At 57.4% G+C, this 23,996-nt stretch overlaps 1 protein-coding gene across 6 annotated transcripts in view; it reads left to right on the forward strand.

The window, feature by feature from the left end:
• Spsb1 (splA/ryanodine receptor domain and SOCS box containing 1) overlaps positions 1–21,174 on the forward strand; it is a 61,888-nt gene extending 40,714 nt beyond the window's left edge. For 5 of the 6 annotated variants that reach the window (XM_048350189.1, XM_048350190.1, XM_048350192.1 and 2 more), the window contains exons 2-3: positions 1,285–2,125; positions 6,270–8,096. In XM_048350189.1, the coding sequence (XP_048206146.1) occupies positions 1,432–2,125; positions 6,270–6,397 (822 nt within the window). In that variant the 5' untranslated portion in view covers positions 1,285–1,431 and the 3' untranslated portion in view covers positions 6,398–8,096. Of the gene's footprint in view, positions 1–1,284; positions 2,126–6,269; positions 8,097–19,255; positions 19,259–21,161 lie in introns of those variants that run through there. The other variant, XR_007211503.1, reaches the window with a different exon arrangement.
• Positions 21,175–23,996: the final 2,822 nt, after the last annotated feature.

Consider the following 23,996-nt stretch of genomic DNA (forward strand, 5'->3'; position numbering starts at 1 on the left):
CCCCCCGGAACAGCCGGGAAGGGGGTAACCCCGAGCAGCCCCTGTCGTGGTGCCCGGTGCCCTCGTAGCCCAGTGAGGCCCGTCTCTCTCGGTGTTCACAGGATCCGCGCCGCCCACCTGTGGCCCTGCCGGTCACTTGGCCTCAGCGCCTGTAGCGACGCCCTGCACCCGTGTCCAGGGACTTTGCACAGGTTTAGAGCAGGGGCCGGCACACTAGGCCCCTGGGCCAGGCCCCGCCCACGGTCTGTTTTCCTGAAGTGTAGCTGGAACACAGCACACCCATTGATTTACCTCTAGCAGAGCCGTTGTCACTTGGCCGTGCCCAGAACGAGTTCGCCCAGCCCTAGCACAGGAGAGACCTTAACGCGACCCTGCTCCAGCTGGGCCGGCTTCCAGGCACTTGGCGCATGGCCAGAAGGTGGCATTCAACCATGGTGCCAGGTGTGGCAAGCAGGAAGACCAGGTGGCTGGGATGTCTGTGCACCGGCTGAACACACTGTCAGAACATAAGGGCAAAAGTAAAATGCCAGTGTGCCAGGCCGGCTCGGAGCGTCGCCCCCGTGTGATCGTAGATAAGAGTGTGACGCACAGACGACTCTCGTGTTGCAGATGACCCGGCGGGCGCTTGGGAATGCTGGGGAAAATCTTAGTCCCCATGCCACAGTGGACCCAGGGGCGGGTGGCTCACGCCTGTCATCCTAGCTACTAAGGAGGCTGAGATCTGAGGATCGCGGTTCAAAGCCAGCTCTGGGAGGAAAGTCCGTGAGACTCTTTATCTCCACTTAACCCCCGGGAAACGGGAAGAAGAGCTGTGGCAGTCCAGGCAGGAGAGCCGCGGAGGCCTCGGCGCCCCGCCCGCCCCGGGTGACTTGATGGCCTCTGTCAGGTGGCTGTGCGGGAGCGGGAGCTGGGGTGAAGCACCTCAGACCCGGCGGCTGTGTGGGGTCCCACCTCCCTCCTCTGCTTCTCTCCATCCTGGCCTCAAAGCTGCCTGCTGCTCGTGGCTGGGCGCCGGCCCTGGGCCACCCCGGCCTCCCGCCCGATGACGCCCTGACGAGGTAGCTGTGGGCATCCACTGCGTGGCCCCCACTTCTCCACGGAGACCATGAGCAGACGGTCCCTCCGCTTCGCGACAGCACAGCCGTGGGGACGGGGCACCCGCGCCAGGGCTCCCGCCTGCCCCACGCCAGGCCGCTGGGTGGGGAGCCCGCATTCCTCCCCAGCCTTCCCCCTCGTCCTCCGCCCCTGCTCACACAGCCTCCTGTTTCTCTTTCCATGCGTTAGGCAATACTGAGTGCTCCACAACGTGCAAGGTCTCCTAGCAACCTTCCCGAGGAATCCTGCCTGGCCCCGATCAGAAAGCTGCAGCCCCGGCCCCGAGATTGATGAGTTTGCCTTGGGAGTCGGTGAGAAGGTGAAGCCGAGGTAAATATGGGTCAGAAGGTCACCGGAGGAATCAAGACTGTGGACATGCGGGACCCCACCTACCGACCCCTGAAGCAGAAGCTGCAGGGGCTGGATTACTGCAAGCCCACCCGACTGGACCTGCTGCTGGACATGCCCCCCGTGTCCTACGACATACAGCTGCTCCACTCGTGGAACAACAACGACCGCTCGCTCAACGTCTTCGTGAAGGAGGACGACAAGCTCATCTTCCACCGGCATCCGGTGGCCCAGAGCACGGACGCCATCAGGGGCAAAGTGGGGTACACCTGCGGGCTGCATGTGTGGCAGATCACGTGGGCCATGAGGCAACGAGGCACGCATGCGGTGGTGGGCGTGGCCACGGCCGATGCCCCCTTGCACTCGGTGGGGTACACCACCCTTGTGGGCAATAACCACGAGTCCTGGGGCTGGGACTTGGGGCGCAACCGGCTCTACCATGATGGCAAGAACCAGCCAAGCAAAACCTACCCGGCCTTTCTGGAGCCGGATGAGACGTTCATTGTGCCCGACTCCTTCCTCGTGGCCCTGGACATGGACGATGGCACTCTGAGCTTCATTGTGGACGGACAGTACATGGGAGTGGCTTTTCGCGGGCTCAAAGGCAAAAAACTGTATCCTGTAGTAAGCGCCGTCTGGGGCCACTGCGAGATCCGCATGCGCTACTTGAATGGACTGGATCGTAAGTGTTCCCCGCCGCGTCTAAGTCAGTACCCGCCACCCAGCTCCGTGCAAGTGGGCCAAAAGATTACGCAGTCGCTGGACCCAAACTGTCTTTAAATAGGTGTGCCAGTATATGCAAAGGCCACTCTTGCCTTCATCTGGTTAAATGAGGAATGGCTGACGTCTTCTAGATTACCTGACCAGTGTCTCCTAGGTGACCGGGTGATGGCTGGCTGGATGAATGCACGGAAGGGGGAATGAGAGGGTGACTGATGACTGTAAGCCCACCCTCCTGGACCTGGCTGGGTGGAAGGATGCTGGCTGGAAGATGGTGGGTAGAATGAGAGGTTGGGTGAATGAAGGGATAGGAGAGCGATGGAGGAGTGAATCGATAATGGCTGGATGGTGGATGAATGGACAGATGATAAGTGACTGGATGGATGGTACATGGAGTGGGTGGGTGGGTGGTGGATAGATGGATGGATCGGTCCGTGATGGTTGAGTGGATGAATGGATGAATGGAGGGATGAATGAGTGCTTTGTTTCTTTCTGATTGACCCACCTCCAGCTTTGACCTGCAGTTGTCCAGTTCTAGACCCCCTTTGCTCAGATTTGGCTATTTCCTGGGGTTGGACATGACCCTGGAAGGGGCTTGTTTAGTCACAATGTTGGGAGATTGTTGAAGAGGCGTCAGTGCACTCTTCGGAAAAACTACTGGCGCATCCAGGATGGTCAGGCGTGAGTGAAGCCTCTGTCTTTCTCTTTGGAAGCCCTCCTGGCTGGTTTCTCTCCATCCTTCCCTCGGGCTTTGCTAGGGGCTAACAGTGAGCTGACAGCCAGATGGGACATTTGCAGTGCAGGGTCCTCAGGCTGCGTGGTTCTCCCCGTGCAGCCAGGGCCCCGCGGCCATGGGGCTTCTGGCAGAGGCAGCTAGGCGTGCACGCCGCAGGCAGCCTCCCCGAGGAAGTCACCCAGTCCCAGACTGAGGAACTAGCACAGCAAGTTCTGCGAGTCCATCTCCTCAGGTGACAGAAATAAATGGCGTAAGCCCGTCACCAAATTCACCCTGCACAAGGACGGGCTGTTAGGTGGGGGATGAGGGCTTTGAACCCTGCTCCCCAGCATGGAGGCTGGCGGGGAACCTGGCGCCGGGCCCTGCCTGCTGAGTAACTCAGGGACATCGACAGCCTTCTGTGAAGACAGATGACAGGATCACCAGGCTGAGTGGCCTTGACCGGCCTAGACCATTGCTCTGTGTGTGTGTGTGTGTGTGTGTGTCTGTCTGTCTGTCTGTCTGTCTCTTTTGTGTGTCCTGGTCCTGGAACTTAAACTCAGGGTCTTGTGCTCTTGCTTGGCTTTCTCACTCAAGGCTGGTACTCTACCACTTGAACCACACCTCCATTTTCAGCATTTTGCAAGTTAATTGGAGATGAGAGTCTCTTGGATTTGTCTGCCCAGGCTGGCTTCGAACCGCAATCCGCAGATCTCAGCCTCCTTCCTCAGTAGGATTATAGGTGTGAGCACTGGTACCTGGCTGTTTTGCACCAGTACTGGGGGCTTGGCCTCAGGGTCCCGCCAGACTTTTTTGTTTTTCATGGACGGTATTCCATAACTTGAGCCTTGACCCCAGTCTTACATTTCGCTGGTTAATTGGTTATGGAGTTTCTTGGATCTTTCTGCCCAGTCTGGCTTCCAACCTTGACTTTCAGATCTCGGCCATCTCAGTAGCTAGGACTACAGGTTGGGTCCACCAGTGTCCAACTAGAGTGGCCCAGTGTTGTCTGTCTGGGAACGTCCGCCTGCTGATAGCCTCATGAGCGCTGCAAGTTTGCATGACTGTTTGGTGCATCCCAGCTCTAATACAGACTCTGCGCAGTGGGAGGGACCTGGGACCTGTCTACCCTTGGGAGGGCAGCCTCTCAAGTACAAGTTCTGCCCACGCCGTGCGAGAGGTGTAGGCCCGTGGCCCAGGAGGTGATGCTGCCTCACTCTGCATCCTGGCTGGAGGTTGAATGTGTTTCCCATTGTTCGTGCTTGGAAAATCCTACACGATTTGGGTGGAGGGTTGCAAGTGGGAAGAAGTTGTTGCAAACTGTGTCTTTAAGTGTTGGGAATCTGGACAGAGACTGGAAGTGTTAGGACACTCCTGGTCAGGGATGAGAACCCTCGCCCTCCCCACTTGAATCCTTTGCTGCCTTCCCCATTGGGCTTCTCCACTCTCTCAGTGCTACTCAGGTACGGATGACTTTGGGGGACCCCCCTGAGGCCACAGATGGCCGGGTCCAGGGATGCTGAGTGGGCCATTTGAGGGTGTTCTGTCATCAACCCACCGCAGGGACGCCCACCACCAGCGTCCTTACTGAGGGGGTGGCGCAGGCCTTAGAAGGACCCTTTGCTGATGGTTGGGAAATAGTAGCCACCATGACAGTTGTCCAAGTGAGAGATGAGAAGGCTTGGTCCAGGGTGAGAGCCGCAGAGGTGGTGGGAAGCGGCCAGGTTCTGGAACATGCCATCAGTGGATCACAGAGGACAGGAGAAGGAGTCATGGAGAGGACTGCAGCGTTAGGTCCGTGAAAGTGGAAGGTGGGGGCTGTGTCTGGCGAGATGAGATGAGGAAGCCAGAGGAAGGAGCAGGTTGAAGGGTGGAAGTCGGTTGAGATGCTTGCTTCCATGTGTGAGAGTGGGGCTGGAAAGCCTGGAATCTGGTACACGGGCCAGGGGTCATCTACATACAGGTGACATTTAAAAACCCGTGACCACGACAGGCTTAGGGGAAGAGCACTTACCCAGCACTTAGCTCACGCGCACGAAGTACCGGGCTCCCTCCCCAGCACCATAAGAATGAACGATAGAAAAATAGAATAATAGGGCTGGGGATATGGCCTAGTGCCTCTTATACATGAGGCCCTGGGTTCAATTCCCCAGCACCACATATACAGAAAACGGCCAGAAGTGGCTCTGTGGCTCAAGTGGCAGAGTGCTAGCCTTGAGCAAAAAGAAGCCAGAGTCAGTGCTCAGGCCCTGAGTTCAAGGCCCAGGACTGGCCAAAAAAAAAAGAAAAAAGAAAAATAGAATAATAAAATAAAATAGGAAGGTGTCACCCTGCATGTGACCACCAGAGTATGGGAAGGGCCAGGCAGGGCGAGATCCAGCCCCGTGAGAGGTCAGGAAGCTCAGGCGGAGGCCGAGGCAGCTTCTGGAAGCGCTTCCAGAAGGACCAATGGTGACAGGTCGTGAACACTGAGCTGCCAGGGGAGCGTGAAGGGTGAGCAGCGTGAGCATTGCTGCACCAGGGTGACTTCCTGATGTGACATTTTCCCTTGCCCCCACCGACCTGCATGCATCCCTTCACCGAGGCGCTCGGTCCTCGCCAGGAGTCATTTGGGTAGGTGAGGTCAGTGTCTGGTGGAAGAAGAAGAAGGATGATAGATTCTTCCCTGGGCCAACCGTAATAAATGACCAAAAGCTGGCTCAAGTGGTTCAGTGCCAGCCTTGAGTGAAAAAGTTAAGGGACAGAGCCCAGGCCCTGAGTTCAAGCCCCAGGACTGGAATGCATGTCTGTGGGTGTGTGCGTGCAGACGCGAGCGTGCACACACACACACACACACACACACACACACACACACACACACCCCACAGAGTGCCACCTGATGGGCCTAGGGGCATGGCTCAAGTGGTAACGGGGAGATGGCGGCGGTGGCATCTCGGATTGTGCTGTCACTCGTGACGCCCACTGCAGAGAGGAAGCAGGTGCCCGGGGCGAGCCCTGTCCTCCCAGCCGCTCAGGACACTGAAATCGAGCAGGAAGTTCTGACCTCCCGTTAACCAGCAAAGCGTTGGGAGTTGTCGCTTCAGTGGTAGAGCACCAGATTTGCGCAGAAAAAGTGAAGGGGGCTCTGAGTTCAAGCCTTAGTACCAGTTCAGAAAACCAGTCAGCCAGTCAGTCAGTCAGAGATGGCAGGAGGTTAGCCAGGCTTTGCATCCCAGAGGAGCTGCTCTGTGGGTGCCACTGTCCGCGTAAAGCCCAAAGAAAACGGCATGTCGTAATCACCTGCTCAGATCCCCACGAGCCCAGGGTATCCTGTGCACCTGCTGCGTGCTGCTTGTTCTGGAACCCTCCTTGACCTGAGCTGACATTCTCTCCCGTCTCTCCTGGTTTCCAGCCGAGCCGCTGCCGCTCATGGACCTGTGCCGCCGCTCGGTGCGCCTGGCGCTGGGGAAGGAGCGCCTGGGCGCCATCCCCACGCTGCCGCTGCCCGCCTCCCTCAAGGCCTACCTCCTGTACCAGTGACGCGCCGGACGCCACCGCCCCGCAGCCGCCGGGCCAGCTCGCCGGGCCCCGCCCGCCCTGCCCCTGGCATGGACGCCCGCCGCCGCCCTGGCAGAAGCAGCCTGCGCCCCCCTCCTCCTCCCCGCCGCCTCTGCCCCAGGCCTGGGGCCCGGACGCGGGGCCCTGCTCCTTCCCCAGGGGCGAGCCCCGGCCCCTCCGCCAACCACACGGAGAATAAACTCCTACGAAAGCCTCCCTGGGCGCAGTCTGCTCTTGGGAGGGGCCGGCTGCTTTGAGTACTGGCGTCCCCTGGGGACGGGGCTCCTAAGGTGATGGGGCCAGTGGAAGGTTCCAGAGCTTGACAGCAATCCCAGGGGTGGGAAGGGCGGAGGCCAGGCTGCAGGTGAGGCTCAGGGGGCCTGCCCGGTAGATGCCAGGACCGAGCCCCAGGGGGGTAGCACCCAGCTCGGACCCCGGCCGCCCATGCCCCATACCCTGTATTTATTCTCTTAACAATAACAAAGGCCATTTATTTATTCCATTTAGAAAGGAAAACTCTCGTTCAGCCTCCTCCCCTCGGAGTGTTCTGTTGCTTTCTGCCTCCTCCCAGGGCTCGTGGGCCGCACCTGTCTTTCCCGGGGTCCCGCCTGCACGCGGGCACGGGGTGACTTTGTGTGCACCCCTCGCCTACTTTCCGGGGGCTGTCGCCCAGCTCCCGTGCCGGCCGTGCGGGTTCCCGGGGTCCCGGGGTAGCCACTTCGCTCCGGGGTTCATGCGTCCTTGCACACGTGGGAGTTTCCTTCGTCCTCGGTAGGTTGGTTTCCTGTTGTTCGTTCGTTCGTTTGTTTGGTGTTGGTGTTTTGGGTGTGAGTTTCAATTCCCATCTGCGTTTCCCGCTGAGTTTCCCAGGGCGGCCGCAGAAGCTCTGGGCCCCGAATATCGGGCGGAGAAAGGGAGAGAAAGGAGTGGATCTCAGGGCTCTCGACGCCAGGCCCCGCGTGCACAGGGGAGACCAGAGCTGAGCCTTACAGCAGCCAGCGCCCCCAGCTCATCATCCCCAGGGCCTCCGGGGTGGGGGGACCCCAGGCCCCAGCAGCCCCCAGGTAGCACTCAGCACCTGCCACGGCCCCCGCCAGTTCTTTTATCTTGAAATCAGCTCTCTTAGAATCTGAGGTCTGTTCATTCCTGCACAGGTACAATAGATGTCTTTATGTGTTTAAAATGTTTAATATATATACATATATATTTGTCCATAAGATTATGTTTTAAGCAGCTGCTGTAGGGTACCGTTAAAAAGAAATTTCTTCCAGTGAAGTATATGTTTTAAAGCACACAATGGGTGCCAAGACTGGGTGAGGAATGGGTGCTGCCCCTTCGCGGGGTGGGGTTTTTTCCCCCTTGGGGCAGGAGACCTTTCCCGCGAGACTCTTGAAGATCATTCCCCTTGCTCCACTTTCAGGGTGGGTCGCGTTCTAGCAAATGTTGCACAAGAGCAGGGGTCTACTTGTCTAGACCCCCCCACTTGTCACCTGGACCCCACTGCCCCCGTGGGAGCTGGTGAATCACTAGGCTCTCCCTGCACCCCCCAGCCTCCTGGGGGTCCTCAACCCCGCCCTCCTTCCCAAGCCCAGAGCCTTGTGGCATGTACAGTTTTGAAACTCCCGTTCTATTTTATGATGGTTCATAATAGTCACCTAATAAAGGAAAGTTTGTTAAAATATGAAAGCACTTTGGAGTCCTTTCTTTGTGCCTGAGGGGAGGGGAGCGCCGAGCCTAACAGAACACGGTTTATACCCTCGTGACCACCAGCCGCGGGCCCCATTCAAAAGCTTGTGTGGGCCTGGGTGCTGGCAGCGCACAGCTACAATCCCAGTGCCTCACAAGGCTGAGCTCTGGGGACCGCAGTTCAAAGTCAGTCCAGGCAGAAAAGGTCATGACGTTGCTCTCCCCAACTAACCAGCAAAAAGACGGAAGCGAAGGTGGGGTTCAACTGCTAAGAGCACCGGCCTTGAGGGGAAAAGCCAGGTGAGAAGGTGAGGTCCCGAGTTCAAACCCCAGTGAGGAGCTCCTATCCTGAGGACCTCCGGCTCCCAGGACCAGCGTGCGCTAGCTCTCTCTCTCTGAGTTCCTGCAGGTGGGCATCCTCAGACCCTGGCTCTGGGGGTCCCCAGGAGGTGTTCTTTAACATGTAGATTCCAGGCCCTTCCTGAGCCTCCAGAACCAGCATTCTGGGGCCAGGCCCAGGGATCTGTGACCCCCACCCCACCATACACCCCCCCCCCATAGGTGACCCAATCCCTGAGGGACTGTGACAGCCCATTGGTGACTGCATCAGCTCTTTGCCTCCAAGAGGTGCTGAGTAAAGGGAATGATTTCAGTGTGATGTAAGTTGGCCTGGGCTCAAACACATGGACTCCTGAGTCAGAGCTGGGTTCAAATATTGACACCGTGGCCTTGGACAAGCCTCGGTGACACCGCGTTCATGAATGTGTCTATGTAGTAAGCAAGTAACAAGGGGGACTGAGGTTAAGTAAATGTGTCACCAGATGCTTTGAAAACTCACGCACAGCTGAGCATTGTGGCTCACATCGGTAATCCCAGCTTCTCAGAAGGCAGAGATCGAGACGATCAAGGCTCAGGGTCAGATTAGGCAAAAAAGCTATCAAGGCCTTATCTCAATAAGTAACTAGGCATAGATCTGTGGCCCTGCCTATCTGAGCATGAGGGTCGGAGGCCAGAACAACACAGCTACTGCCTAAGATGGCGGTGCCGGGCACCTGTGGCTCACGCCTGTAATCCAAGCTAATCAGGAAGCCGAGATCTGAGGCTCAGAGTCAGCCCAGACAGAAACATCCGTGAGACGCTCAGCAAAAAGCTGGAGTGAAGATCCGGCCCACGTAGCAGAGCACCAGCTTTGAGCAAAAAGCCAAGGGGGAACGTGAGGCCCTGGTACCAGCCCCCCCACCCCCCCCAAAAAAAAGCTGATGGCGTGGCTGAAGTGGTAGAGCACCTGAACAGTGAGCATGAGTCTCTAGGCCCAAACCTTACTACTGCCAAAAAAATAAAAAATAAAAACTACCTGATGCACCTCTGGAAAATGGCACTTGCAGAGTTGGAGGTTAGTGTTTGAAGGTGGGCCAAGCCTTCCTAAAGCGGCTCCTTGATAAATGTTCTTTTCCCCCAGGTGGTCCCCCAGCTCCAGTGGGTGTTGGGGGGGGGGAAGGATGCCTTAGATGCCTACCCCGGACGCGGGTGGAGGAAAGGGTGGTCTCGAATTATTTTTAGGTTGGAGTTCATGTCTGGGTTGCAGTTGGAACGCTGGCTCCTTTGAAGGGGCGGCAGGGGAGGCTGGGGGAAAATGAGGGCCTTTGTACTGCCAGAGACTTCTGGGGGAGCAGGGTTTGTGTTGAAGGGCGCAGTATTAATAAAACCATCTGTGCAGACTTGGCGCATGTGAGGGTAATTAATCCCCTGCCTTGCAGCAGGTAGCGACTGTGGGGATTGGCCATAGATGGGAAGAGGCCTCGGCCTCCATCCTCCTGCTCTTCGGCGGGACTTCACTGAACCATAAACTATGCAGTGGGGAGCTGGGGAGGGGGCCGAGGACAGAGCAATTAGTTCATGCTCCAATCCAGACACCCAAACATGGTTGGACTCCAGCTACAAGGAATATTTGAACTACAGAGCTGCCCGGAGCCAGGAGGTTGCTGTGTTTTCTGGAAGGCTATGGTAACCAGGGAGGAAATCATGAGCAAATGACGTCCTGGCTGAGCGAGCCAGCCAGAGGAAGCCGCTCAAAGCTCTCCTAGGGCTTCTCGGGACTGAGAAACTCCTGGAAGCCAGGACTTGGGCTGCCCATCCTCCTGGTCCTTGGGCCTCCAAAGTGGGATCTTCTTCTAGACTCTGGTTTGTTTTTTGTTTCATTTCTTTGTAAGAAAACAGAAAAGGAACTTTTCTCTGGACCTTTCTTCCCAGGCCACAGAAAAACAGCTACTGTCACTACTGGTCTGATCGTGAGTTTCTAGGCAGAGAGAAGGTTCTCAGTAGAAAACCCAAGCCGAGGACTGCCTGGTTCAAAAGTGGCTCTGACTTCTGACCTCTGACCTCTGGGTCTCTCTCCTGGTCCCAGCCCCCTTCCAGGTCTCCTCTGTGAGCTAGTTTTCTTCCTCCCTTCCCCCCGATGGTGTCTGAGGCGGGACCTGCTTGTGTCACTCAGGAGGTGACTTGTAATGGCCTATGGGCGAAGGACCCAGGTGGGGGCTTTGTCTGTGGGTCACGGCTGCCCCCGTGTCTAAAAGCACCAATGGAACTTGGGGATAAAGCAGAATCTCAGGAAGCCTGATAGACCCTAAGTGGGGCCTGGGAATCTGCATTTTCCCATTGCTCTGGGGGTTCTTCAGGGTCCTGGAATTAGGTGCACCTGGATAGGCCCCTCTTTCCTTTAGAGACCTGCAGGGAGCTAAGGCCTGGAAAGGCTTTGAGGAAGAAGATGCTGGAAAGGCCAATGTGGCCCAGCTCAGCCAGCTGTGGCTGTCAGGGTCTCAGAGCCCCGGAGTGGCTGGGTCATTGGCACAATGCCAGCATCTGACTGGGCACAAAAGCACTGGCCTTAGGAACAAAGAGTGGGATGGAGGGAAGTACAGACAGCCCGGGGCACTTCCCCTTAGCCTCAGTTTCCCCAAGGAGATGAGTTCCTAGAAAGATGGACCACAAGCTGGACACATTGTCAGATCCTGAAGCCATGGACCAGGCAGTCCGTGCCAGCTAGGAAGTCTACTCTGAAGCTGCCCTTTTAGTTACAATGAAGGTGAAGTTCCTATGATATGAAATTCACCATTTTATAGTACATACTTAAGTGCTAGGAGCAGGGTTCGAACGCATATCATTCCAGCTGCTTCACAAGTGGAAATCAGAAGGAGAGCAGCTCTAGGCCAACCTAAACAAAAAGTTACTGAGACCGTCTCTCAATCACTATGCTGGGCGCGGTGGTACACAGCTGTAAGCCTAGCTACTCAGGAAGAGTCTCTGAATCCAGCCCCCAGGCAGAAATGTGAGACCCTATCTGAAAGATAAACCAGTTCACATCGTACAGTGCTTGTCCAGAAAGCACCAAGGCCCGAGTCCAAACCCCAGTACGACTGAAATAAGATGTACAAACTTGCATCCATTTGGACACATTCACAACGTCATGCGCGTCTCCCCTCCATCGAGTTCCAAAAGGGAGTCCGTCCCCGGGGCTCCCGCCGCCCCTGGGTGCAGCCCCTGGCAAACACAGAGTGACTTTCTGCTGCGGAGAATTTGTCCGTTCTGAGCGTGGCCCTTTGTGCCTGGCCCTTTTCTTATTTCCTAGGAAGGTTTAGGGGTTCGCGAGCCAATGTCTAGAGTGCACTGACGACATCGAAATCAGCGGTTGCCTCCCTGCCCTCCTCAGAGCGCGGGAGTCCCGTGTGTGTGTGTGTGTGTGTGTGTGTGTGTGTGTGTGTGTGTGTGTGTGTGTGTGTGCACATGCGCACGTGCCTGCTGAGCTCAGCAGGACCCCCAGGACTTCCCCAGGACGGCATCTTTGCAGGTTTGCGCGGTCCCCCTGTCCTTCCGGATGGAAATGAGACTCCGGTTCTACAAACCAGCCTGCCAATGGCAGAGGGCAGGTAAGAGCAAGGAGGCCTGGCTTGACCTCGCTGATCCGCCATGTTGCGCGTTACATTCACTTCCTGGGTGACATACAATGACACACTCACTCTGCCACAGCCCAGGGCACCAGGGCTGCGCAGGGCCACCCTTCCTCCGGAGCCTCTAGGGGTCCTGGTGGCTCCTGGCACTGGTGGCTCCTGCCTGTCTTCATGGAGGGCTACCTACCCTCTTGGCATTAGATGGAGGCCCTACCCAGATCATCCAGGATAATCTTATCAAAAGGCCCTTAGCTTTCCCTCAACGCAGGTGAGCCCTACACGTGCCCCATCAGGACACGGACCCTTCTAGACTACTGTCCAACCTTGTCCTCACATCTCTGCCCCAGTCCCCTCCCCTGGGGGGGCTGGAGAATTTACTAAATGATCCAGGTACAAAGCACAGCCCACTCGTGCTTGGCTTGTTCGCTCGGGGCTGGAGCTCTTACCACTGAAGCCATACCTCCACTTCCAGCTTTTTGCTGGTTATTTGGCGATTAGAGTTTCCCAGAGCTAGGATCCTCACACGTCAGCCTCCCGAGTAGGATGACAAGCACCCGGCTCAGCGAGGACTCGATACACAGGGCCCTGACCATCCCCACGGCTCCAGCTCCCGGCTAACGCACCGGAGGTCACTGGATAGAGACCTAGCGAGGACATCACGTCGTTTCTCCTGTGAGCTGTGGCGAGTTGATCCTACAAGGACATGGAATGTGAGCCTTGGGCTATTTAAAGCTCTGGGGAAGGGGGGGTGCGCTTGGGCCCCGGCCAGGCCAGGGTGCCTGGGTCTCCGGCACAGGGCTCCTCTGTGCACATGGTTTGATTTACAGGAGGCCGAGAGCAGCTCCAACTGCAGACAGAGAACTATTTGAAGCAGCTGCCAGATGTTGTGTCTGAGCTGGCTTTTACAACTTGCTTACTGGTGCTCAGTCGCCTCCCGCTGGATTGGCTTGCCCCCGCGGGTTCGGGACCCTGGCACAGACCCACGGGCCCGCTCGCGCTCTCTCAGAGCCTGAGCAGCCTCAAGCAAAGCCAGAGCAGGGGCCTGGTTCCCAGAGCTCCCCCCATGCCCGCCCCTCCCGCTCCGTTCCCTTTGGCCACATCACGCTGCCATTTTCAAACCACCTTTGAGCTGGGTGCTGCTGGCTCAAGTCTGTACTCCTAGCTACTCAGGAGGATCACAGTTCAAAGCCAACCCGGGCACAAAAGTCTGTCAGACTTCTTTCTAATGAACCGCCCAAAGGCCAGAAGTGGAACTGTGGCTCAAGTGGTAGAGCACTAGCCTTGAGCAGAAAAGCTCAGGGACAGCGTCCAGGCCCTGAGTTCAAACCCCAAGGCTTGGAGTGCGTGCGCGCACACACACACATACACACACACACACACACACACACACACACACACACACACACAGGCCCATGGAAGGCCACAGGAGGGCTGGGACTACAGCTCAGCCTAGGGCTTCTGGAAAGTTCCTTGGGAACCAGGGAAGTCCCAGAAGATAGAGGTATACCAGCAGGACCCGTGTGGGCCCAGCCAGCCCTGTCAACATGGCCAGGGGTTCTCCAGCTGAGACTGTTGGGGTGCACTGGGTTTGGGGGTGTTGCTCAGCCCCGCCCCCTTGCAGGGGCGGCTGTGGAGGAAGGCGTGAGGTGGGGCTCCTGAGGCCGTTGGGAATGGTTTTCTCAGAAAGTCTGCTGTCGAGCAGAGTGGGTGACGGGGAAGGGCGGAGCGCGGGAGGCGGGCGGGGCGCGGGATTCATCCGGGAGCACCCCGTCTGTCCAGCAATCTGGACCGTGGCTGCCCGGTCTCCTGCACGGCCCAGCAGGAACCAAGACACCCTCTGCCTGTCAGGTAGCAGTTGGCTCTCCCTCCCCAGAGATGAGCCCCTACAGGGCTGCAAGTGGGGGCCCCTGCCCTCAGCCCTGGGGGGCGAGAGGAGACTCCCCGGCTAGCATGCTAGGCAGCTCTGAGGACCTGCCTTCGGCGAGCCCGTCCGGCCCCGACTCCCACGTTCCCTGAGCGGCTCGTCCTCTCCCTGCAGCCTGTGCTATGGGTCCCGACGTGATGGCAGCGTCTAGGCCCTCCCCAGGCGGGCGCACGGCAGGGCTGACGCTGCTGCAGGGGACCAGGGGCAGGAGCCTGGCCTCGCCCGTCCCTGCAGGGCTGCCAGGTGGAGCGACCCTGAGGAAGGACTCTGCATACCATGAGGACATGGATACCCCGAGGGGTTTTGACGACTGAGTAGAAGCTCACGGGGGGGGGGGGGGGGGAGGAGGAACCGGAGCTCACGTGGGTACGTACCACGGATCGAGAAACTTCTCCCAAACCTCTTCCTCCACCTTTGTGCAGTTTGCGAGCACCCTGAGCTGGAAGGAAGCTTGCTAGCGCCCGGCAGTGACCGCCATCAGCACGCTCCACGTCTCCTTTGGCCTCAATTATCCACCCCATGAAAGGACTCGGGCTTGGGGCACCCAGACAGGAACAGCAGGGCGAACCCCAAGTCCACGGGGCTCCCGCCTAGGACGCAGACTCCCTGCCTGCCTCCCAGGACCTCCAAGGGAAGAAGGGAGACCCCAAGTCTCTACGGCCCTCAGGCTTCCAGACCCCGAGAGCAAAGCCATCTGGGAGAGATGCTCAGCACCCGGTGAGGGGCGCGGCCCCGTGAACGAGCCCAGGCTCTGGGGGGACCGAGGGCCCCGGGTGGGGGTGGGCATGCGCACAGTGGCAGGGCGGGGACTCCCACAACGCAGACTCCGTGGGGTCTCGGCGTTTCACTTGGCCCCCAGTCTGAGTGTTCGTGTCTGTCTGTCTCACCTCCGTCCATCTGGAAGCTTCTCAAAGACCAAGCCGCTGTCTAGCACATGATGACTTCTTGATACCTATCTGGGGCCTGATGGAGCCAACAAACCCCCAAATAAATCAAATAAGCAAACACACAAGTCTGAGCACCAGCCACCGGGGTGCACAAGCTACGACGCTTTCCCGGGGAGCCCAGAAGCCCGGACTCTGCCTTGGGGAGAAGCCCAGGGACAGGGCCTCTGGACGCACGGTGGCTGCTTTCACTTGCTCCCAGTCCCGGGCAGCCAGCCGTTCTAGAAGGCCCGGTGCAGACCAGGTGGCCCCAGCCTCCAGGGGCCTCCCCGGCCGCCAGGGCTCCCTCCGGCTCTCCTGTTTTCTCTGAAAATATCCCATGCCCACCACCCGCCCAGGTCGCCTTGGTCTCATCTCTCCGAGGCAGCTGCCAGCTTGTTTTTACGAGCTTAATCTGCACACTGTCCTCTGTTCTCAATAAACGGGGCTGCGCATTCCAGGATGGCCTCGAATGATAACCAGCTGTCTAGACAGAGGCTGGCCCCGGACACCATCATAAATAAAAATAGCTTTGTGTTCCAGCTCTCATTGGAGCCCGGGGAGCAGGCTCTCAGCAAACTAGCTATGACAGGGCTCCCCTAGATTATGCCCGTGCCTGCCCCTGCCCCCTGCCCTGCACCCAGAGCCTGGCAGAGCGCATGGGACCCGCAGGAGGGAGGGAAGAGGCCCAGGGCTGGCACAGTTGACCTCAGAGGCTCGAGGTGGCCATGCCCGTGGTCCTGGATTCAGTCAGTACTTCAACTCTGAACTCCAAAGTCAGCCACCGGCCCTCTAGTTGCCGGTTGGGGCTGGGGTGGAGAGGCCACAGATTCCAGACCCCAAACTGGAGAGAAAGGGGGAGCATCCTTCACTAGCTCACTGGGTCCGGTCCCTACTGGCTCAGGGCCTGTCCATCCCCCACCCCCACCCCCAGTGCTTTCCTCCAGGCTCATAAGATTGAGTCTTGGGAAGTAAAGGCCGCCCCCCCCCCCCCCCGTGGGGTCTGCATTATGGCCTCTCCTAGGGTCTGGTGGGAGGCGCAGAGAGAGCAATGGATTCGCAGAGCACCAAGAGGATTCTTTCAGGTGGCCCCTGCTGAGTGAGGCTGTAATGGGAAAGGGAAGGTGGGATGGGGGGAGGGGCTGACATGTCGCCTGGAGATGACGTGTCTCCAGTGACCTCCAGACCCCAGGCTCCCAGCCCAGTGCTGAAGCGCACTTTCTATGTCGGGATTGGGGGATGGCTTCCCCCAAGAGCTCTGGGGAAGCAAGCCACAGGATAAGGGGGTGACGGGCCAGCAGACAGATAACACAAGGACATGACACACCCACGATGCTCTGGTCTCTCCCGCTAGATCTTTCTGTGGGGACCTCTGTTGACCTATTTGGTCTAAAGGACACCTCCATGTTGAAATATTTAAGCCGCTCCCTTCCATACCAGGCAGAGGGGCGGGATTTCTCCTCTCCCTTCCCCCCTCTCCTCTTCCACAGACAGCAGGGAATAAGAAGAGACGCTGCTGTAAGAAGAGGGCTGGTGGCCAGTGCTAGCGGCTCGCGCCTGTTCTCCTGGCTACTTAGGAGGCTGGGATCTGAGGATCGCAGTTCCAAGCCAGCCCGAGCAGGAAAGTCTTACTCCAATGAACCACCAGAAGATGCAAGTGGGACTGTGGCTCCACATGGTAGAGCGCTACCCTTGAGCAAAAAAGCCCAGAGGCAGCACCCAGGCCCTGAGGTCAAGCCCCACGATGGATGAGGGGAAAAAGGAGGCAGGCCAATGGCTTTCTTCCTGTGACCCCAAATGACACCCTCTTCACAGCACACAGATACTTCAACCATCAGGCCTGGTGAGCCCTGACCTAATAGGGCGGCCCAGCTGGACTGTGGTCCAGCCTCACGCCAGGTGCTTCCTTTGGTCTTGGCTACAGGAATGGGAGCTACAGCAGCCCGGGAGGCTCATGAGTCACGGAACCCAGGAGACCTGAAAACGCGAGAGGAAAATCAGTCATGGGCTTTTGCTCGCACACCAGACTTGTTGAGGGCAGCGGGGAGAGTCAGGCAGAGATGGGGGCCAGCCAGGGACAAACAAACGCTATTTAATATGACAGATGTCATCCAGGAGGGCCCAAGGGACAAGGGCACACTGGTGGCAGGGTCAGTGCCCCCGCAACCAGACACAGGGGATCATGGGAAAGGTGGAGGAGATTGCCAGTGAGAAGAGACTTTAGATGGGCCCCTCACAACAGGTGATTTGTCATGCTCCTGTCCCCCCAAACGCACCAAAGGGACTAGGCAGAAGCAGAAGGGAAGAGTAAGAAAAGCTGCTAGACATTTTAAACTCACATTTGTGTTTTTACAACAGGAAAGGAGCCAAGGCCCGCGCCTGGAGTCCTGAAAGGCTGATTTGACCGGCAAGGCAGCGTCCCGTCTCTACCAGTGCCCACGGCCTTCGAAGGTCAGACCCCGCACAGAGCGCCGAGGCCCGTGGCCTCGGCCGGCAGCGGCAGGACGACACGCAGACAGACAGAGCCGCGCCGAGCTGCCCCCCTCCGCGCCCTGCGGCGCCTGGCACGGCTGGCGCGTGTGCGCTCGTGTGCACGCGTGTGCGCGCGTGTGCCGGCCGAGCACCCGAGCCCCCCCCCGCCGCTCACGCCTCGAGAACAAGCCGCCCTCGAGGAAGCCGAGCGCCACAAGGGCAGCGTCAGAGCAGCTGCCACCCTGGCAGGACACAGTGGGCCAGACAGGAGGCAGGGGCGACGTCTAAGGACAGAGCCTGGCCCCGCGGCCATCTTGGAGCTAGGACCCAGCAGGCAGGATTCCCAAATCCATGGGGAAGGGGGGGAGGGGGGGCTTTGCTGGCTCCCTGCCGACCTGGAGAACCATCTTGCTTCTGATTCCATCAGAACTTCCTGTTCACAGCACAGGAAGTGGCCCAGACATGGGGAAAGGATGGGTTAAGGGCCCATGGGGGAATGTGCTAGAATGGTCCCCACTTCTGTGGCCATCCTGCCAGTGACGGGGACCCCTGTCACGTCGGCCCAGTCCCTCTCAGCCACGCCCCACTGGGCATTCCCAGCCTGCGCGATCTCCTGCTGCTGCTGCCAGAAAATGCCAGAAAAGGGTTCCCCCGCCTCGGGAGGCTGCGCTCCCAGCGGGAAGGCCAAAGCTAAGGTGCAAGGTTTCCCTTCCAGCCCTTGCCAGCTCCTCCATCAAGTACGGAACACAGAGACTTCTGCCCTCCTCCCTCGTCCCGGGAGACCAGGAACAGACTAGTGTGCCCACTCTCAGGACTCCAGAATTTTCTATGCAGTCACATAATAGATGGAACACACACACACACACACACAGAGCTTGATCAGATTTTCATGATTTAAAACCGTTTAGGGAGCCCTACAATAATTGATAGTCACCCCAACAAACATTAACATGGCTGGGGCCCAAAGTAGGCCTGATACTCTGCTTCCTTGATTTTTTATTTCCCCAAGAAGCCTCCTGCATCCCTGGGCTCGGGGCCCCTTCCTCCACTGTCCAAGCCAGAAGAAAGTAACATCTTTAGTCTTTTACAATAAAATAAAATTCCATATCTTTCCCCCCCCCCCTCTCAAATGTCTCTCAGTAAGGAAACAGAAACATGCTGAAAGTCTAACAGAAGTGTGCCAAGATAGTAATTACTTCACTAGTCATTTCTAACGAAGCTAGTGGCAGTGAGGGAAAGAGGAGGAAGTCATTGCTGCAGAAACCAGTAGTGGTTTCATCATTTCCAGAGCCCAAGGAAGGATGTATTTAAGGAAAATGAAGATGGAAGCATCCATGGTCTATGAGCTGAGCTCTCCTCCTCAGTGAGGTTAGATAGAACACAGTAGGGTAGTTGAATATGTTAGACTAGATTAAAATTGGGTCATCTATTCCAAAGACAGAAACATCTCCAAATCTCTCTCTCTCTCTCTCTCTCTCCCCTCTCTCCTGCCTCTGTGTGTACATTCTCCTATTTCTCTTCTCTTTTTCTCTGTCACCATCTTTTTCTGTGTCTCTCTGACTCTGTTTCTCTCTGTCTCTGTGTTCATTGCTAGCATCTTCTGTGTGTGTGTGTGTGTGTGTGTGTGTGTGTGTGTGTGTGTCTTTATCTCTGACCCTCCCTTTTCAGGGTCCACAGTGGTGTTACAGGGAAAGCCAGGCCTGTCCCTTGTAAAGGTCCTGGATAATTCTCCACTTAGTCAAACTTTCAAAGCCTCCTGACCATGTAAAGATCACCCTGCCAAATGGTCAGAACTCGAACAAATAATGTTGAGTGAGACAAGCCTAGAACACAGAAAACAAAGGGGCATGATCTCCCTGATATATGACTGTTAACAAAGGGAGATGGAGAGACAGTAGAGACCAAGTCTGTGAACACTGTATACGTGCTTGATACATTGTATATTGCATATGGGTCTACCTGACCTAGACAAGGGATGGAAAAACAGGTTGTAAGATATCACAAGAAATGTACACACTGCCCTACTATGTAACTGCACCCTCTTTGCACAACACCTTGTAAAAAAAAATTTATGTTCAATTAATAATAAAAAAAATTTAAAAAAAAAAGATCACCCTGCCTCAGGGTCTGAAGGGCATGACATTTTCGGGGGACATTATCCTATCTACTGGGTCCCCTACAATCAGTCCCCTTTTCAGCAAAGGTGCTTAAGATCCAGCCCTAACTCTTTCGGATGGCCTGTTGTTGCCCTGAGTTGGAGGCCCTGGTAAGCTGACAGTGACGCTGACCCTTGACCTGTGCACGAGAGGCCGGGCACCCAATCCAGACTCACAGCGAGCTCTCCCCAGAGGACAACGCAACCCAGAGGCCAGGCAAGGGGACGGGGTGTCTTTGCAGGTCTTTGCCCCGGATCTCCAGGATGCCATAGGATGATGCAAGCAGGGGACAGAAGGCATCACTGGGAGGGAGGGACTAGGCCCCACGGACAAGAGAAGAATGGCAGGTGCTGCATCCCAGGGCAGGAGGATCCTAGCTTCCTTCCTCGGAGGGTGGGGGTGCTGACAAGCAGGGGTGCGTGCTGACAAAGCGAGCCCCGCCGTGCCCATCCTGCAATGCTCTGACAATGGCCCGAAGAAGACAAGAAAGAAGCTGCCCCAACAGGATGTCTGGCAGTGTGAAGCCAACTGCTCTGTGCCCCCTGGTGCCCCACAAAAGCCCAGGGCAGGGGCTTGCCCCCCCCCGGGGTCCCCCAATCCTGGGAGGCTCTCTGAGCCCTGGGGAACTGGCCTGCAGTGAACGGAGCCCCCCCACCCCCGAGGTTTGGTCGCCACTCTGCTGTCCCTTCCTCCCAGAGGAGCCCGAGTCTCGTGGGCCATGAGCCGGCCCCTGGGGCCACGCCCTTGACAAAGCGAGCGCTTTCCTGAGTGGAGCCCGCCAGGTTTTTCCTGAATGGAAGCGAGGTGCAGACCCGTGTGCCCTGCAGGCCTGAGGAGGCTGGCTGGCCATCTGGGTCCCCTAGAAAAGTGGGGGGGGGGATGCTGGCCAGCAGCCAGGGAGGGGACAACAGAGGATGCTGAGAAGCTTCCCGAATGCCTCTCCACCCTCCTGAGTCACATAGGAATGTTGGAGGCCAGGAGGCAGGTTTGGGGCGGGGGGGGGGGGCTTTTGCGGGCACGGATGGGGGACAGCTGGGCTTGGGAGGTGAGGGAAGGCAGAGGAGGAGTCTCAGCCCAGATTCTACTTCATCTCCTCAGCCCTCCCTCCTTTACAGGCGTACAGCTCACCCAAGACCTTACTCTCTGAACACACTGGCTGCCCTCTCCCATCCCCCCCCCCAAGGGCTGCCTGTCTCCAGCTCATCACAAGCAATGTACACCCCAAATATTCCCTCCACCCCCCACTCTTTCTTCTACCCACACGCAGCGGCCTTCTTCATTCCCTCCCAAAGGCCGGCACAGAGCTGGGGCTTAAGCACAAGTCTCTTCCTTGCCATACAGAGCGTAGCGTGGCCCTCACTTTGCCCCGCAGGCTGCACACAGGGCACCTGACAATTGAGGACCTTGGGTCACAGGCAGGAGCTGGGAAAGGCAACCGAAGCACAGCCACGGCTATGGGGACGGTGTCCGGCTCTGCCCTGGGGAGCCCCTGATACAGACTCTGCCTGTGCCTGCCCACCTGAGGCCACCCCAGCCCCCCCAATCCTGGGAGCTCCCACTGGAGCTGCGCGCTGCCTCAGCTTGCAAATTGCCCTTGTTTGTTATTTGATGCTTTAAGCAAGCTCAGCCCTGTTTTGTCAGCTGCCCACTGGCAGTTGGGGGCCTGAGCAGGGGGTCCGGGGAGCCCTTTGAAGTCCTGATCTCAGCTGACAGCCCTTGCCTCTGCTTCCCACCAGGGAACCCCACCACCCATGCGCCAAAGCTCAGGACAGAAGAAACACGCCTCTCTTGAAAGCATCAGCGACGCTGCTACGTACTATTCCTGGGCTAGTGGCCCTCAGAGATCCCACGTGAGTCCTTGGCCAGCCCAGCCACGAACACCTTCTCCAAGTAGCAACCCCGCCAGGGCTTGGCCAGAAGTGGGCACGTACCCTGGAACCAGCCCAGGCCACCTAGCCAGAGACATCCCTGGCCAAGCCATGCCAGCTCCCGGTGATCCTTTGGGAGGAAGTTGAGACCTCAGGTCCCTGGGCCAGGCTCCCTCCTTCCAGTGCCAGATGATGCTAAGGGAAGGGGCGCGCTGCAGAACTGCGGGGGCTGCAGCAGGAGCCCATGGGTCCCCTGGGGGGGGGGGCTCCCTGGGGACCAATAGGGTAGACTGATGTTGCAGGAAGTGGTGGAGGATGCTGGAGAGCCCAGGACGGCGGCCAGGCCTCTGGCCCTGCGTCTCCTTCCTCCAGCAGTAGCCAGGAGAGCCAGCCCTGCAACAGGAGCCTTAGGCTCTGTACCCTGAACACTTCAGCCTCACCTGCCCAGCCCTGGGCCAGGAGACGTGACTCACGTCGGAGGCTCCTGCAAGCTGCTGCCCTCAGGAATGCCCAGGAAAGACCTTACAACTTTGATGGCAGCCAAAACCAGTCCAGGCCCAGGGAGGCCATGGGCCAGGCCTGCCAGTTCTCATTAGAGGCCAGGATTCTTCACGGGGCCAAAGGGGCTGGGGGCCAAAGCGAGGTTTACAGAGCAGCCAGCACAGGGCCTCCCAGCAATAGGGGCCCCCAGATGGAGAAGGGGGATGCTCTGGGGCCCCCCAATGCCCGGGACAGTAGCTAGTCTTGTTACCAGGCCTGGAGTTCCATCCTGGCCTGGAAACTAGAGGCACTGCACCTTGCCGACCCATTCAGGGCTGCCTCCCTGCCAGGCTGACTTAGAGAGCAGCGATTTCTATTGGAGCCTGTGGGCAGAATAGTCTCCCCCAAACTCAGAGAGACTGTCTGCATACCAAAGTCAAAGAGGAACAGAGAAGCGGGCCACCAAGTAGCCAGTGCCTGAGCCTTAGTGCCCAAACAATGCTAAGTCCGTGAGCAGGGCCTGCGTGTCACACAGAAGGTTGGGCTGCTGTGTGCTGCACACCACACGGTACAGGCAGACAGCTTGTCCTGCTCACCTGCACGTGTACATGCGTTACTACACGCCCAGGGGGGCGGGGCGGGTACCAGGAGCTAGGCAGGGTCCACAGGCGTAGGTCAGACTGTGTACATCTGTCTGGCCTTTGAATGCTTTTCCCGGCAGTGCCTCTGATTCACAGCTGTCCCAGGCACAGTCATGGCTGTGTCAATAAATATAAGTGACACCGAGTGACCTCTCTGTCTCGCAGGGCCGTTAGGGCCTTCCTGCCCCTCCAAATCCCCGTTGTTATTCCAGCCACAGTGTGCGCCCCCGAGCCATGAGAGAGCCGGGGGAGGGGACGACCCCAGTAAGCCGACAACCCAGAAAGCAGCGCTCGGTCCTAGGAGCGTTCACAGCCACTGGGGCAATGGGATGGGCCAGAAAGGCGTCCCACATGAACCCTGACCTTCCCACGCCGCCCAGGCTGGGATCTGTCCCCTGTCCCTCCACGTTAGGAAAGGCCAGCCCATAGGGCACACAGACACACAAGCAAGGTGAAGACAAGCGGTCTTTTCTCCTTTGCTGCTTCATACTTTCCATGGCACAGACTGAGCGGTAAAGCGAGAGGCATTTTCTCAAGCCAGCGGTCCATGCCTGTAAGTCTAGCTACACAGAAGGCGGAGATCCGAGGATCCGGGTACAAAGCCAGCCTGGGCAGAAAAGGCCATTGGACTCTTATCTCCAAAAAGCACACATGTAATCCTAGCGACTCTGTAGGCTGAGATCTGAGGATCAGGGTTGAAAGTCAGCCTAAGCAGACGAATCCATGAAATGTATTTCCACTCAAGTGATAGAGGGCCAGCCTCGGGTGAAAAAAACTAAGGCCCTGAGTTCAAGTCCCGGTACTGGCAGAAAAAAGAAGTATTATTTTCTCAAATGCTCCATCTTAGACAACACATTTTATTATACAAGGAAATGGCAGCCATGAGCATACAGCATTGCTGTCATCCTTTTTCTTCAACTTAAAAAAAAAAAAATCAGTACTGTAGAGGGTTGGGCCTGGGTATTATCCTTGAGCTGTTTTGTTTAAGGGTCGCTCTCTACCACTTGAGCCACTGCTCTACTGCCTGCTTTTTGCTGGTTAATTGGATATGAACCTCATAGACTTTCCTACCAGGGCTGGCTTCACACCCTGGTCCTCAGATCCCAGCTTCCTGAATAGCTAGAATCACAGGCCTGCGCCCCTGGTGCCCAGCAGGATATGAACATCTTTGAAGGGTCATTATTGTGTCTATTGCTCCAACTTCAGGCACAAAGATGCGTGTTACTATGCAAGTCTGAATGTGTTGGGGGGATGAAAGGATCCTAAGTGCAGACATAATCTTGAAATCAAGGAATGATATTTTACGAGGCGAGCACTTTACCACTAGGCCATATTCCCAGCCCAAGGAACGATTATTTTAAAAAATCAACTTTAGCCGGTTTCCCTAGAGAACACTCAAGCCATAGCTACTTGAGGGTTGGCAATAAACTCGTTGGGTTGTCATGTACTTAGTTCCAGAAGCCCAACTCCTCATGCCGGCACAAGGG

Source organism: Perognathus longimembris, chromosome 7, assembly GCF_023159225.1.
Source record: "Perognathus longimembris pacificus isolate PPM17 chromosome 7, ASM2315922v1, whole genome shotgun sequence".
Classification (NCBI taxonomy): domain Eukaryota; kingdom Metazoa; phylum Chordata; class Mammalia; order Rodentia; family Heteromyidae; genus Perognathus; species Perognathus longimembris.